Raw genomic sequence first — 13,148 nt, 5'->3', positions numbered from 1 at the left:
ACTTGAGGCACAAATGACCAGTCTCAAATGATCCTACTTCGGACACACTACAAAAAGACCCAGCTCTCTGGAGGTTTTAATGCTGGGAAAGAGGAAAAAAGAGGATGACCAGCAGCAAGCTGGATGGACTGTTACAATGGCCACGGGTGCACCACTGGCAGGCAGAAAGACCAGGTTAGGGACAGATGGAAGACGGAGGAAATCTATGTGGTCACTAAGAATCAACAATGACTTAATGGCACACAATCAATCAACTTTAAAATCATTCCCAAAGCAGTGCCATTCCCAATGAATGTCAGGACGCATTTCGCACACAACAGAATTTCACAAGTACGGATCAACCTAAATTCGCTTTTGGTCTCGTTTCTTCGCTTCACTATTTCGCACATGCGCAAATTATCTTCCAATCCTGCCCGTCAACTTTCGGCAAAGATGAAGGCGTTGTGAGCATGCGCGCGTATTATCTCGCGCCTCTGCCTCTCTTACTATGGTTATTTGCAAGTTGCTTTAAAGATTGTAAAAAAAAAATGGTTGCTGTAATTTAAAAAGAGGCAAGCATACAAGTCAATATCGAGATATTTTATGCTAGGAGCCTTTCATTTAGTCTTAAATAAACTTGATCCGTAGCACGCTTTCACACGCAAACACAGCGTCGCTCCTAAATTGGAGAGTACCGTACGGGAAAACTTGCACAGGCGCAGTAGGCAAGCGACGGAACGCTGGATAACCCGGAAGAGAACGAAGAGGTGAAAGGTCACTCACTGAAGAGACGGCATGGCTGGGGGTTCTGAGGGAGGGAGACAGTCTCAGGGGCGACCCGATGGCGAGGAAACGAGTGAGGTTGTTCGTGGTGAGAAGGCTCATGGAAACCCCGCTGAACCCAGCCAGGCCGTGTTCCCGCCGTCTTTTAGTGTTTCCGAAATTAAGAACAAGCAGCGGCGCCACTTCATGTTCCTGCGCTGGAAGCAGCAACAGAAGAAGGTGCGAAGGAAGGGGTCGCGGAGCTTTGAATCAGTTTTGCGTTGAAGCACGAGCATGCAGAGCAGTAAGAGGGAGGGTTGCTGGCAGTTGTAAAGTTAATTGGGAAGGGAGGACAGAAGTGAATAAAATAAGAGAAGTGGAGCCCTTAAGGAGCTCGGTGGGGTTTCCAAAGATTGAGAAGTAAATTGTCCTCAGAGCCACGAGAAGAAACAATATAACCAGGGGAATTTAGAGCAATGCATGGTGGGTTCTCTTTTGTATGATCTGTAGTTGTAATTCAGTGTGGTGGCTCTTTTAATGTGTCATATGACTATATTATTTTTTTATACCCCATATATTTTTTTATACCCCATCTCATTTTATTTTCTTTTGTTCATCTTCCTCCTACAGGAAAAATTAGCTCTTAAGAAAAAGAGGAAGAAGGAGCGGGAAGCTCTTGGAGATAAGGTAAAAAGGAAGTTAGTGACAGAAAGATGCTTAATCAGATCAATTATAATTTGCCATAGCGCTTTATTCAGTTAGTGGCCCACAAGCAGAACACAATTTCATTCATGTTGTCTGCAAATTGGTATTAAAAGGCATCCATCTATTACTGGATGTAATGTATAGCTATCATGATTGGTAGTCAATGATAGCCTTATCCTCCATCATTGCCTCTGCATCCTGTAATCATAAATTTGACATTTTATGTTTGTGCTCTGTCAAGAATGACTTTGTTTTGTTTTGAACTCAGTCCTATTTTCAATTTCTTTAGATGGCCTTGTGCTCAAGTAGTGTAAAAGAGGAAGAAAACCTTTTTCTAATCCACTTTCTTTAAAACATGCATGTTGCTCAATTATTTCTTTTTGTTATAAGACCTGAATCATTTTGTAACTTTTTGCAGCATTTTCTGGTGTACAGTATTCTTTTTGATGTCCAGTGATTAGAAATGTAATATTAATTATGGTTGCAACATTGATTTCTTTAAAGGCTTTAACAGTAGTGATAGTTTTATTTTCAGTTCCTTTCTTAATGATCCCTAGCAAGGAATTTGCCCTTTTCAAGAAGTTAGCTTGCACTGCACTACCACTCTGTTTGAAACTTTGGCTACTAGATGGGTAATCTGCTGTCCTCCATTTATTTTGTTCTGCAACTCACAGATCAATTTGCTATGTTCTTGCTGTTTAAATTGCCTACCCTTTTTCTAGTGTTTTTGATGCTAATGCTAAACTACATTAATATTTTTAAATATTTTAAATGGAGCAGTAGTTGCGTATGAAGTTGTCTATCCATTTCAGATTTGAACTTATATTTTATAGGCACCACCAAAACCAGAACCAAAGACCATTGAAAACCAGCGTGTGTATGATGAAACCACAGTTGATCCAAATGATGAAGAGGTAGTAGTTTTCTTTAAGCATTTTAAAGGAAACAAATGCCAGATAAATAATTAGGCCAATGAATTTGGGCACACATCTTCTCTTTTCTGTAATATATAGTAACAGTTGGCAGGATACTTATCTGAAATTCATGCAATCCATTTCTTCACCATTCAGTTTTTCAGAATTTTCTTTCTAAAACTAAGTTTTTGCCTGAAAATACTTTCTCGCAGATCAGCCACATTTAAAATCTGGCGTATGTAATTAAAATTAGATGTGAAAGATTAGAAACTTGCTGACAAAGTAGATTATGTTGGCCTAGACAAATGGCTTAGTAAGAGGAAACTCTTACATTCCAATTTTTAAAATGTATCTAAGCAGAAGCCTAAAGGCGCCTACTGTACTATTTTTATAATCTTATATTTAAGGGCTTGATGCAAGATAGTATTTAAGATTGTCTCTAAGAGTTCTGTTTAGATAATTTTTATTGCAACAGGTAAATTATAAATGACAAGAACAGAGCTGCTGGTTTTTATTTCTTTTAGATGGAAGGTTCTTATTCCTATAAATTAATTATATCATTGCAATTTCATACAATAGGCATCATTATATATTCCCAGGTTACTTTGGATGAAGCTACAGATGAATTTGCTCCTTACTTCAATAGGCAAACTGTTCCCAAAATTCTTATCACAACATCTGACAGACCTCGTGGGGTAAATTAACTTTTTAAAACTGATAATATTTTGCTTTGATTGAGGAATATATTAACTATATATATTGCGGAATGTATTAGCTATAATACACTGTTTGGTAAACCGGTGTGTGTGTGTGTATGTGAGAGAGATAGAGAAATGCATTAAACATAACCATTTAATAATTTTATAGCAACCAGTCACTGTTGCCTTAAATTTTATGGGTACTGTACTATAGCCAAAATTGAATGTTTGTGTGTGTATGTGTAGATACAGACATACACATTAAAAATACTGCATTTAATGAGTCAAAATGCATATTTATTGGTAAACTTGTATTTAAAAAATCAGAATGCATAAATTCATCAGTGGGAGAGAAGGTAATGTCTTATCAGTTTTTACTTCCAAAATTGGATGTATTTGTCTCATCTGCCAGCATGTCACACTAATTTTTTCATGAACTGCAGATACAGTGTATTTCTTTCCTGCAAATTTTTCTGGGTCATTAAACATAATCCAGAAAATAGTTGTATCCTTTCCTTATATAAAGAAAGAGACTGTCTAAAGTATATACCCAGTTTCCTCACAGGAGTAAAGAAAGATGGCCATCTTTCATTAATCTTGGATTTTTTTATATGTGGAAATAAAAATTATACCTAAACCTTTTGCATTTTTTTTTCTTTTTGGCAGAGAACTGTGAGATTCTGTGAACAGTTATCAACATGCATTCCAAATTCACATGTTTACTATCGAAGAGGACTGGCTTTAAAAAAAATTATTCCACAATGTATCTCAAGGGATTTCACAGATCTGATTGTTATCAATGAAGATCGTAAAATACCAAGTATCCTTCATGAAAACTATGTAGTGCCTTTTGTATCAACATCTTTATAGAGCAGCAAATTTACTATTGGATTACGAGAGAAAGGATTTAATAGTTGTTTCTGTACAGCATGTTTAGTAAAAACTAAAGCTGCACATGAAATACAAAGTACAAAAATTTGTTTTATTTGATTTTCTGGGAAAAAAAGTTTTCTGCATAAATTGTATTAGCTTTAATCACACCTTTAATTTTATCTTAACACACTTGAAATAGATGGGCTTGTATTAAGTCATTTGCCTGAAGGCCCAACTGCTCATTTTAGGATGAGCAGTGTTCGTCTACGTAAAGAAATAAAGGTGAGTTTATTCCAGCAGTCAGTTTCTCTGCTTGTTAACATTAACATTTAATACAAAGTTTTCATCATTAATTTTAGCGAAAAGGGAAAAATCCCACAGAACATCAGCCTGAAATAATCCTGAATAACTTTACGACACGATTGGGGCATTCCATTGGTCGCATGTTGGCTTCTCTCTTTCCTCATGATCCTCAGTTTGTTGGCAGACAAGTAGCTACATTTCACAATCAGCGTGATTATATCTTTTTCAGATTTCATAGGTAAGCAAGTATTTGAACATTTATACTATAAGCAATTATAAGTGATTTTTGTATAACTCCTTTGTTAATGCTGCATGTTGCCTTTAACAGATACATCTTCAAAAATGAGAAAAAAGTCGCCATTCAAGAACTAGGCCCACGTTTTACCCTAAAATTAAGGTCTCTTCAAAAGGGAACTTTTGACTCCAAGTTTGGAGAATACGAATGGATTCACAAGGTATTATCCCTCAACAAAGCACTGCAGAGTCTCATATATTGCTGATATCTGACTGAATTTTGCAGTTAAGGAATTCCTTACAAACTGTCATGTAATATGTAGGGGCAAGTTTACCTTTATACACTAGGTGCATGGGAGCAACGACGAGGGGGCTGCCTTGATTTCCTATTTGCATGTTACATAGTTGTATCTGGTGGGCCACTCTGTGAAATGGAACATTGACTAGGTGGCCTTAGGTCTGATCCAGCAGGATTATTCTCATGTTCTCACTACCTATGATTATAATTGAGATATTATTTAAACACTTGACCCGTCAACATTCCCATATAGATTTCATTAATAAAAAGGCCACTCTTAAAAATGTTAAGCCTAGATTACAGCAATCACATTCTAAAGAATAGTAAGAACAATTTCTAACATATATTTTTGGCAGATGCCCAACCTGTATTAGAGACACTAGCTTTCAAAGGTATTTTTGTGATATCTCATGGCAGTCAGCTATCAAAAGAAAAACATTCAAAATATAATTGAAGGGGAACAGAGTCAGAGTGCTATAAATTATTAGATGGCTTTTAGCATAGTCAAGAGGGCCTCATCTATTTAGAGCAATACTGTGTTCAAAGCAGTATTCTCAGATCAATGCATTTTAAGACTTATTTAAAAACATCTGGAAAAATAAAACAGGTTATTAAAGCAAGTCAAATGTGAATTCTGTGTAAATATGCATAAGCTGGTGTGGAGGAGGGATATAAATGAAGTCTTTGCATTTACATTATTATATTGAAAATATTTCTATTTGAGTTCCAGGCTCGAAGGTTGTCAGAAGGCAGTGAATGTCCCCAGATGAAGGGGTGAACAGAAGTCTGATGGCTTCCTATGTGCTTAAGATCTTGTCCAGTAAATCTTTATTACTGGACATTCTTTAAGAATTAAGGTCCAGACTAAACCTAGGCTGACTTGTAAATTGGTGTTAGCTTCCTTATTGCCCCAGAGTCTGAATTCTATTATAGGAATTTACAAATATTTATATTTGTTGTAGCAAACTCTAATAAATATTGCTGTCTTTCAGCGCCGTGAAATGGACACAAGCCGAAGAAAATTTCACTTATAAGAACAAACACAGAGATGCCATTTCAGTTATTTTGACATGCTAACAAGAGAGTCTGGAATACCCTTAAAGATATTCAGGTTCTACATGGAAACCCCCCAAATGGCCATTTCTGTCAAACTGTTCTCTTTAGTGCTGAAAACTCTGAGTTACTGTTTATAAATAATAGAAGACTTCAAGTTAGAGGAAAGAGACAACATCAGCTGCTATCTTCTTTTGTTAAGAAGTCATGGACCCTTCTCAGAAATAATGTTTTGTAATTTACAACTGTTTCACAGCTACTTCTGAATTAGAGTATATCTAGTTATGCGTCTTAAGGTTTATGTTGGATATGTTATTTATCAAAAATAAACATTTTACATGTCAAAGGATTGCTATTACCACGTATTGGTGAGTGTTCAGGGGTAAATTATTAATGCAGAAAAATAAAATACAGTTCCAGATCTAGAAAATGGCTAGACAATCTTTGATTATATTGGACTTTCAGTAAGCTAAATTAAACTTAAGTTACTTTAAAACTAGATGAGGAACTGAAATATTGGGCCAAATGTCTATGCAAAGAATAAATGGGGAAATGAATCTGTGTTTTATTTTTTAAAAATGGGAAAAGGAATTAGCACAATACCCCATTTTCTCTGTCCATCTTAATGAAACCTGAGATAATGGAAGTTCTGTCATCTATAATCACAGGGCTTCCTTAAGGATTGAGACAAAACCAAAGTTCTCTTGAATATAATCTGACCAATATTACTCTGTTTATCTGTAATTCTAATCTACAGATTAAAATTTGTATTACCTTTGTACGTATATACTCCCTTTAGCTCTCAGATAGGAACGTAAGTTCACAAGCATTTTATTCTCTTTCCAACTAACTGCACTTACATTAGCACTAATATATGTATTGCATATTTATATATTATATAAATTATAGGTAGTACAAAGCACTTCCCAGTTTGGACATAATGGTAAACTCTGTGCTCCCTATTTTTAACTAAATATCTCCCAGATATACAAAGGAAAGGAGCTGAGATATAAAACTGAACTATAGCTTAAAAGTCAGCCTGTTCAGATCAGAAAATTAAATAAATGTTCTCCATGGAATTCAGAAAGTTAAGAAAGTTTTTCTATGTAATTCTAATAGTTACAAATGAGTGTTTACACTCCACTTAACAGTATCTCCTCTGCACATAATATAAACTGGTACAGTTAACTCAGGTACCAATCAAATCTTGCTTTGACCTGCCAGGCATGATAAATTATGGATCTGGAAATAAGAAAAAAACTATGTAATTAGGCATTTAAGATTACACAGGGTTTGTTTCAAAACTATTTTAAGAGATCTACATAATATTCTTGCTCTGTTAGTATTTAATCGTCAATTTCAATCTTTTGGCTCTTTGCTAATTTATGCCAATCCAGCTTGATACAAAAGATTTTTAAAACATAAAATGGAATTTATTAGGTTTGTAAATAGTGTATAACAAGGCATTTATTTATTTATTTATTTGTAGTCTTATGGAAGGATATTCATAATTTAGAATGCTTCTAGAGGCAAACACAGTTAACTCCAAATTAGTTACGACTATATGACAACTAGAGCAGAAACAATGAAGAGTACTATACTGATTGTAAACCATTAATTCATTTAGACAAAGATGCTATTTTGTTTTAGAAAAGCAGGAATATTTTTACAAAATGTGCTGACTTTTACAGTATTTAGAAAAATAGTGAAGCTTTGGATACAATTGAAAGTATTAGAACAAGTTGAAATACTTTATGCTAACTTTAAAAATCATTTAAGTCAACTCTTTATTGCTTGAATATAAAATTGATTCCCTCATGATACAGAGTTATAGCAACTAGCATACAGCTTGTTTAGAGAGGTAGATTTTAAGGGGTTTTGAAACAATAGCAATCTTACAAGCTCAAAAGTTGGCACATTAATACAAAGTTTCTGTACAGGTTCCAAGCCACCTTGCTTCATTTCCATATTCAATATAACCAGCTATGAAAAGTTGTTAAATCTGCAAGAGACAGAAGAATGCATAGTCACTGAACAAATCTAAGCATAATATCTAAGTTGTACGTTACTTACTGACAAATGTTTAGAGAACATTTAAACTGATGACAAGATTTTAGTAGCAGTTTGCAATACACTACAACAAATCAAAATACAAGTAGTTTCTGGGTTAAAAACACCCGGTTTAAAGATGACCCATAGTTAAGAACAGAGCCTACTGTAGCAAAATTCAAGTTAAATGCACAATTGTTCGAGTTAATTACACAATACTACTTATAGAGTATTATACAATACTGTTCAGCTTACATACAAATTCGATTTAAGGACAGACCTTGGGAACAGATCTCATTCTTAAACTGGGGACTACCTGTACACCAAAGAAATCAGTTTCTAGCCATGTTCACATTTAACATAAGTGAAAATGACCTTGTGGTTAAACTTTATCACCCACCTTTACTGGCTTCCAAACCAAGAGATAGGACACAAACAGCACAAAATGGGGCTCCTAACTCCCCTACCCTTTTCTCACATTTGTTTCCCATAATTGTGCATGTGTGCTTGAGAGACGGGGACAGAAAATGAGTTGTCCCACACTTTGTCTGCGCCATAGAAATACTCCTTTTTACTTCAACAAGGAAAAAATTAGAAAGGCAAAGACAGTATTGTAAAGATGGCCACATTACTAGCTAAGATGGTTTCTCCTCAGCAAACCAGAACTGCTTAGTTTGTTGTGTTATCCAATGCTAGTTAAATACTTTAGTCAGGCTAGGCATATTTTGCAGTTATGTCTTCTGTAGTGACTACATAATTTTTAAAGTTATATGGAGAATCTGCTGTGTTACAAAATCCTATAAAGAGGCATTAACAGAATGCCTTCATATGCAGTTCTACAGCTATGAGAATATTCAGCAAAGGCTTATTAAAAAACCCAGAGAGGTGAGATTGTGCCACCCCCATTATTGTCCTTTCTGACAATAAGTGAATACTTTTTTAAAATTTATATTTCCAGGCACTCTAGAAGTTGTTGGTGTGTTACAATTTTGCTATTCAGCCATTATTTTTGGCTTTTTTGTATTTGCCATGTTAGGCTATTCTCTAAGTAGATTTTGTATGTTTGAATTGACTGCATACCATCCAGAACAGAACATCTCTATGCTGGTCACTGACCAGAATAACACAGTTTCGTAATAGGGTTTACATGGAAATATATTAAAAATTCTGATTGAATTAGGAAAGAAAAATGTAGCAATGAAATACAAGAGAGCTAAAAAGTTAATTACCGAAAACGAAATCATTAACTCACAAAAACTATTTTGCAAGGGTATAACAGAAAAGCTTTCAGTTATAAAATGGAATAATATAAAATTACTCCATTTTATAAATATTATATATAATGTATACAATAACCTTAATATAAAACAACATGCAATTTTAAAATTGCTGAATAACATCAGTTGCTTCTAGGCAGATTTGTAGAATTGTCATGTTTCACTATCTGTTTCCCAATAATACAAAGTCTGAAAGAAAATTTGGCAGCTTTGAAGGTGACACCATCATTGTGAGAAAAAAAAATAAACACAGGATTTGCCTGGTCTACCAGGGAACTTATTTAGAAGTGGAGATCAGTAACAGTGACAAAATACCATCCAGAGAACTGTTAATGGATAGCATAAAAGTACTATAAAAGAAAATAAATGAATCATGGAATTGTACAAGATTCAGCACCTTGTATAAAAACCACTATCAGGGTTCAAATTACAGGTAGTCCTCGATTTACAACGCCAACTAGGACCAGAATTTCCATTGCTAAGCAATGTGGTCATAAAGGATAACCACACTGCTTGGTGACAACAATCCCTGCAGTCCCAGTTTCCGTAGTTAACCAAATCCCACGATTGTTAGGCAAGGCAACTTCCTGTTGGCTTCCCACAACTAAAGTCAGTGGGGAAGCTGGCAGGAAGCTGTAACTCCCAGGCCAGCAGGCAGGTTAACTGGCTGTTACCAGGAAGGGGAGGGAGTGAAGGGGTGCAAAGAGATGCATGAGAGGGTTGGGGAGGCTGTGAGGGGGTATGTGAGAGGCACAGCATGGGTTGGGGAGGGTGTGCATGGATGTGTGTGAGAGGCACAGGTCAGGGCAGGGGTGTGGGTCGGGAAGGGGGTGTGCGGGAGAGGCACGGTGGTCGAGGAGGGTGTGAGGAAGTGCACAAGAGGCACGGGTCAGGGAGGGTGCATGAATGGTTGGCACAAGTGCAGAGGGGCTGGGGGGTTCACAGGTGGGGGAGACTTACCCCACCCAGTGACTTGCAACCTTTCCTGCCGGCTTCCCATTGACTTTCTGGGGAAGCTGGCAGGGAAGGTTGCAAATGGTGACCATGTGATCGCCAGGTGCTGCAACTAGTCATAACCATGAACTGGTTGCCAAACAGCCAAATCGCGATCATGCGACCGCAGGGGTGCTGAGACAGCTGGAACTCTGAGGACCGGTCAAAACTATCATTCGTTCAGTGCTGTCATAACTCTGAACAGTTGCTAAACAAATGGTCATAGGACTACCTGTATCTTATGTTATTTCCATAAAGAGATCAGGTAATGGCACCTAGCCAAGCCTGATAGATCCTGAAAGAGTTAAGTAGAGTTGGATCTGGTTACCACCTGAATGGGAAACCATCAGGAAATTCCAGGGCTTTAGACTAGTCTGGGAAAAAAACTTCCATGCCAAATGCAATGACCATCCATTTATTACAACGAAAATTGCATGCATTTGGCATGTAGTCATTGCAAGTCAAGCTAAACATTCAGGATTCTTTACCTCTTTCGATAAAAATAAACTTTATTGTGAAGAATTATAGTTCAGAATTCAAAATTGTAATAAATTAATGGTTAAATATTTGTCATATATCTTTCAATAAAAAAGTTACTTTTGTTACACTAGAAATGTAAGTAAAAACTTAAGGTGCAATCTGATACTTACCAGGAAGTAAGTGCCAAATAAAGAGGGACTTACTTCCCAGAAAACCTGTATAAAATCAGCTTACGGAAAAACATTAACATATTTTGAAGGATACATCATGAACCACTATACTTGAGGACAAGGGTGGCAACCTTTGGATGCCTGGGGGGACCGACACTTAATGCCTTTTAGGAGATATATAAATCAGGGTAGGGTTTTCAAAGGAGCAGATTGGGGAAGATTATTTTTAAAAAATGTTAAGCCTCTTATTTCATGTTTATTTTCTGCTTCCACCCTGCTTTAGGGAAACTCAAGTCATGGTTAACTTTAAAAGTCTTACAAGTGAAGGATTCCAGTGGCTCACCAAATCAGAGAAAAGAACAGACTTTCTGTGGTCTGAATGGATTTGTACTCGATGAAACTCCTGTTAATAAAGGATCATGATGTGCATTTTGAAGGCAAAACTGCTTTAGATCAGCTGCAGCTTGTGAAACCTATGAACAGAAATTCATATTTACAGATATTAATAAAGTATAATATTAAATTATTTGATTAATAGTAAAAATTTAAACTGGTCAGAAATGAAAAAGGAAGGTTTTTCCCCCCTGATGATTATACAGTATGAGATTAACTACTGTCCAATTGTCCCATCAACATTACACAAAACTTTGGGATTGTCAAACACATACCCTCTCCTCAAATACAAAACTCTTCACAGCCAGACTCACTATGTTTACTGTCAATGACAAGAACTCTCCAAGATCTTATCAAAAGTTCCTGCCAGCTGATATAACTCCCAGATTCAGCCTGAGAGTTCTTAAATCAAGTCTTTCACAGTTGCTGGTGTTATACATGATTTCCTGAATATCCCAAATCTCTCTAAAGAGAAGCAATGATCAGACAGTGCAATATTTGTTCAAAAGCATATTGCCCTTGATAGAACAGGAAATGAAAATATGGACAGTTTGCCAAAATATATTAAAAGTTCACTAACTGCTCAACAAGCCAATCTTCAATATTAAAACTCAGTGTCCAGCTATTGTCTACTGTGTTTTGCTCTTCAGAATTCTTGTAAAAATCATTTGAAGGGTCCCAAGTGCTTAAGAAATGTGCATTAGCAAGCAGCATTATTTTATTATAATCAATTGCTCCTGATTAATGAAGAAAGCAAATGTGGTAAAATTAGGTTGAAAAACAAAACAAAGCCAGCAAAGAATTCTTCCTTCCTCAGTTTTCCTTGGCCAATAACTCACTCCCCATGTTGCAACAAGGGTGGAGTCCCAAGTTGGTTTGCCAAATGGCGTTTATTCTCTTTATTTTTCTCTGAAGAACAAAAAGCTCTAGATCAAGAAGATGACAAACTGCGCCCTTCCTTTCATAACGATCCCAAACTGCCCTCTCAAGACTTAAAAGGGGAAATCCCGCAACGAACCGGAAAAGGATTAGAATCAATAAGTCATGATCCAAGTGGAGAATGGGACAATCCAACTGGAACCGACCGGCAACATGGAGCCCTCCCTCCACCCGGGGAGAAAACGATTTGGTTCAACACATCTGGAGGGCAATGGATAAAATCAAGGGCAGCCGGGCTAGGTCTGGCTTGCCTGGGAGGGGCCTCCCACCGCTGTTACGACAGCTGAGCCTGAGTTAAATTGTACGGTATTACACAGGCCAGTGTTTGTAAGAATTTTTTGTCTCAGGATCCTTTCCCACCTTTAAAAATTATGGAGGACCCCAAAAGAGCTTTTGTTGGTATGAGTTACATTTATCAGTATACACCGTATTAAAAATTAGAACTGTCGCATTCGCTGCCGCTTCTCCCGATTGTCTGATGGGATTTCGATATTGCATTATCTTTCAACATAGGCTGGCAAATAATTTTGATTTCGCGGAACCGAGAGGGTCTCGGGGGACCCCCAGGGGACCTAGGGCCACACTTTGTATAGTGAGATGTGTGGCGTATATAAATTTTAAAAACAAACACACACTTAAAGGAAAGAAACTCTGCACGGAACCTGGGGCATTCTTCCTCACGCCTCCGCAGGCTCGAGGGAGAAAGCCTCTGAGGCGGCTCCGCAACTGAACGCCCACGCAGCGCTCCCCCCGAGGCACGGTAATGGCGGCCCAGGCGCTCCGACAAACGGGCGGCCCGCCCTCCGCCCCGGCGCTCACCTTCACGCGGCTCACGCTGGCCTCGAGCCGCAGCTGTTGCACCACTTTCTTCATAGCGGCGACGTTGGAGGCGCCGGACATGGCCCCCTCCCTCACTCCGCGCAACGTCGGACCCGTAAAAGCGCCGCTGCCGGGCTGCTGATGACGGGCGGGGCTCGGGGGCTTCTCGGAACTTTCGGCCAAGTTTCCGGCGCTTCGAAAACTCCCCC

The 13,148-nt window shown here is 37.6% G+C and overlaps 2 protein-coding genes across 4 annotated transcripts; one reads left to right on the top strand and one right to left on the bottom strand.

Annotated features, from left to right (window-relative positions):
- Positions 1 to 726: 726 nt before the first annotated feature.
- RPF1 (ribosome production factor 1 homolog) lies at positions 727 to 6,524 on the top strand. Of its 2 annotated transcripts, XM_007421380.4 has the most exons (9): positions 728 to 981; positions 1,372 to 1,428; positions 2,280 to 2,360; positions 2,960 to 3,055; positions 3,725 to 3,878; positions 4,131 to 4,213; positions 4,291 to 4,472; positions 4,563 to 4,689; positions 5,759 to 6,517. In XM_007421380.4, exons 1-9 carry the CDS (start codon positions 775 to 777, stop codon positions 5,798 to 5,800), a joined length of 1,029 nt encoding a protein of 342 aa, XP_007421442.1. In that variant the 5' UTR covers positions 728 to 774; the 3' UTR covers positions 5,801 to 6,517. The 2 variants fall into 2 exon arrangements, with proteins under 2 accessions (XP_007421441.1, XP_007421442.1); XM_007421379.3 differs by having other exon boundaries at positions 727 to 981; positions 4,563 to 6,524.
- Positions 6,525 to 7,268: 744 nt separating this feature from the next.
- Positions 7,269 to 13,148, bottom strand: GNG5 (G protein subunit gamma 5). 2 transcript variants are annotated; one of them, XM_088128533.1, is made up of 3 exons: positions 12,940 to 13,148; positions 11,108 to 11,261; positions 7,269 to 7,821 (listed from the first exon to the last, which is right to left on the bottom strand). In XM_088128533.1, the coding sequence occupies exons 1-2, from the start codon at positions 13,018 to 13,020 to the stop codon at positions 11,136 to 11,138; spliced, it is 207 nt and encodes a 68-aa protein (XP_087984659.1). In that variant the 5' UTR covers positions 13,021 to 13,148; the 3' UTR covers positions 7,269 to 7,821; positions 11,108 to 11,135. The 2 variants fall into 2 exon arrangements, with proteins under 2 accessions (XP_087984659.1, XP_087984658.1); XM_088128532.1 differs by having other exon boundaries at positions 7,568 to 7,821; positions 11,132 to 11,261; positions 12,940 to 13,141.

The sequence above is a fragment of the Python bivittatus genome, unplaced genomic scaffold (genome assembly GCF_059951505.1).
Source record: "Python bivittatus isolate LINGU-HERP-01145 unplaced genomic scaffold, Pbiv_v1 ctg000700_np1212, whole genome shotgun sequence".
Taxonomy (NCBI): domain Eukaryota; kingdom Metazoa; phylum Chordata; class Lepidosauria; order Squamata; family Pythonidae; genus Python; species Python bivittatus.
This window is presented reverse-complemented; position numbering and strand designations above follow the sequence as displayed.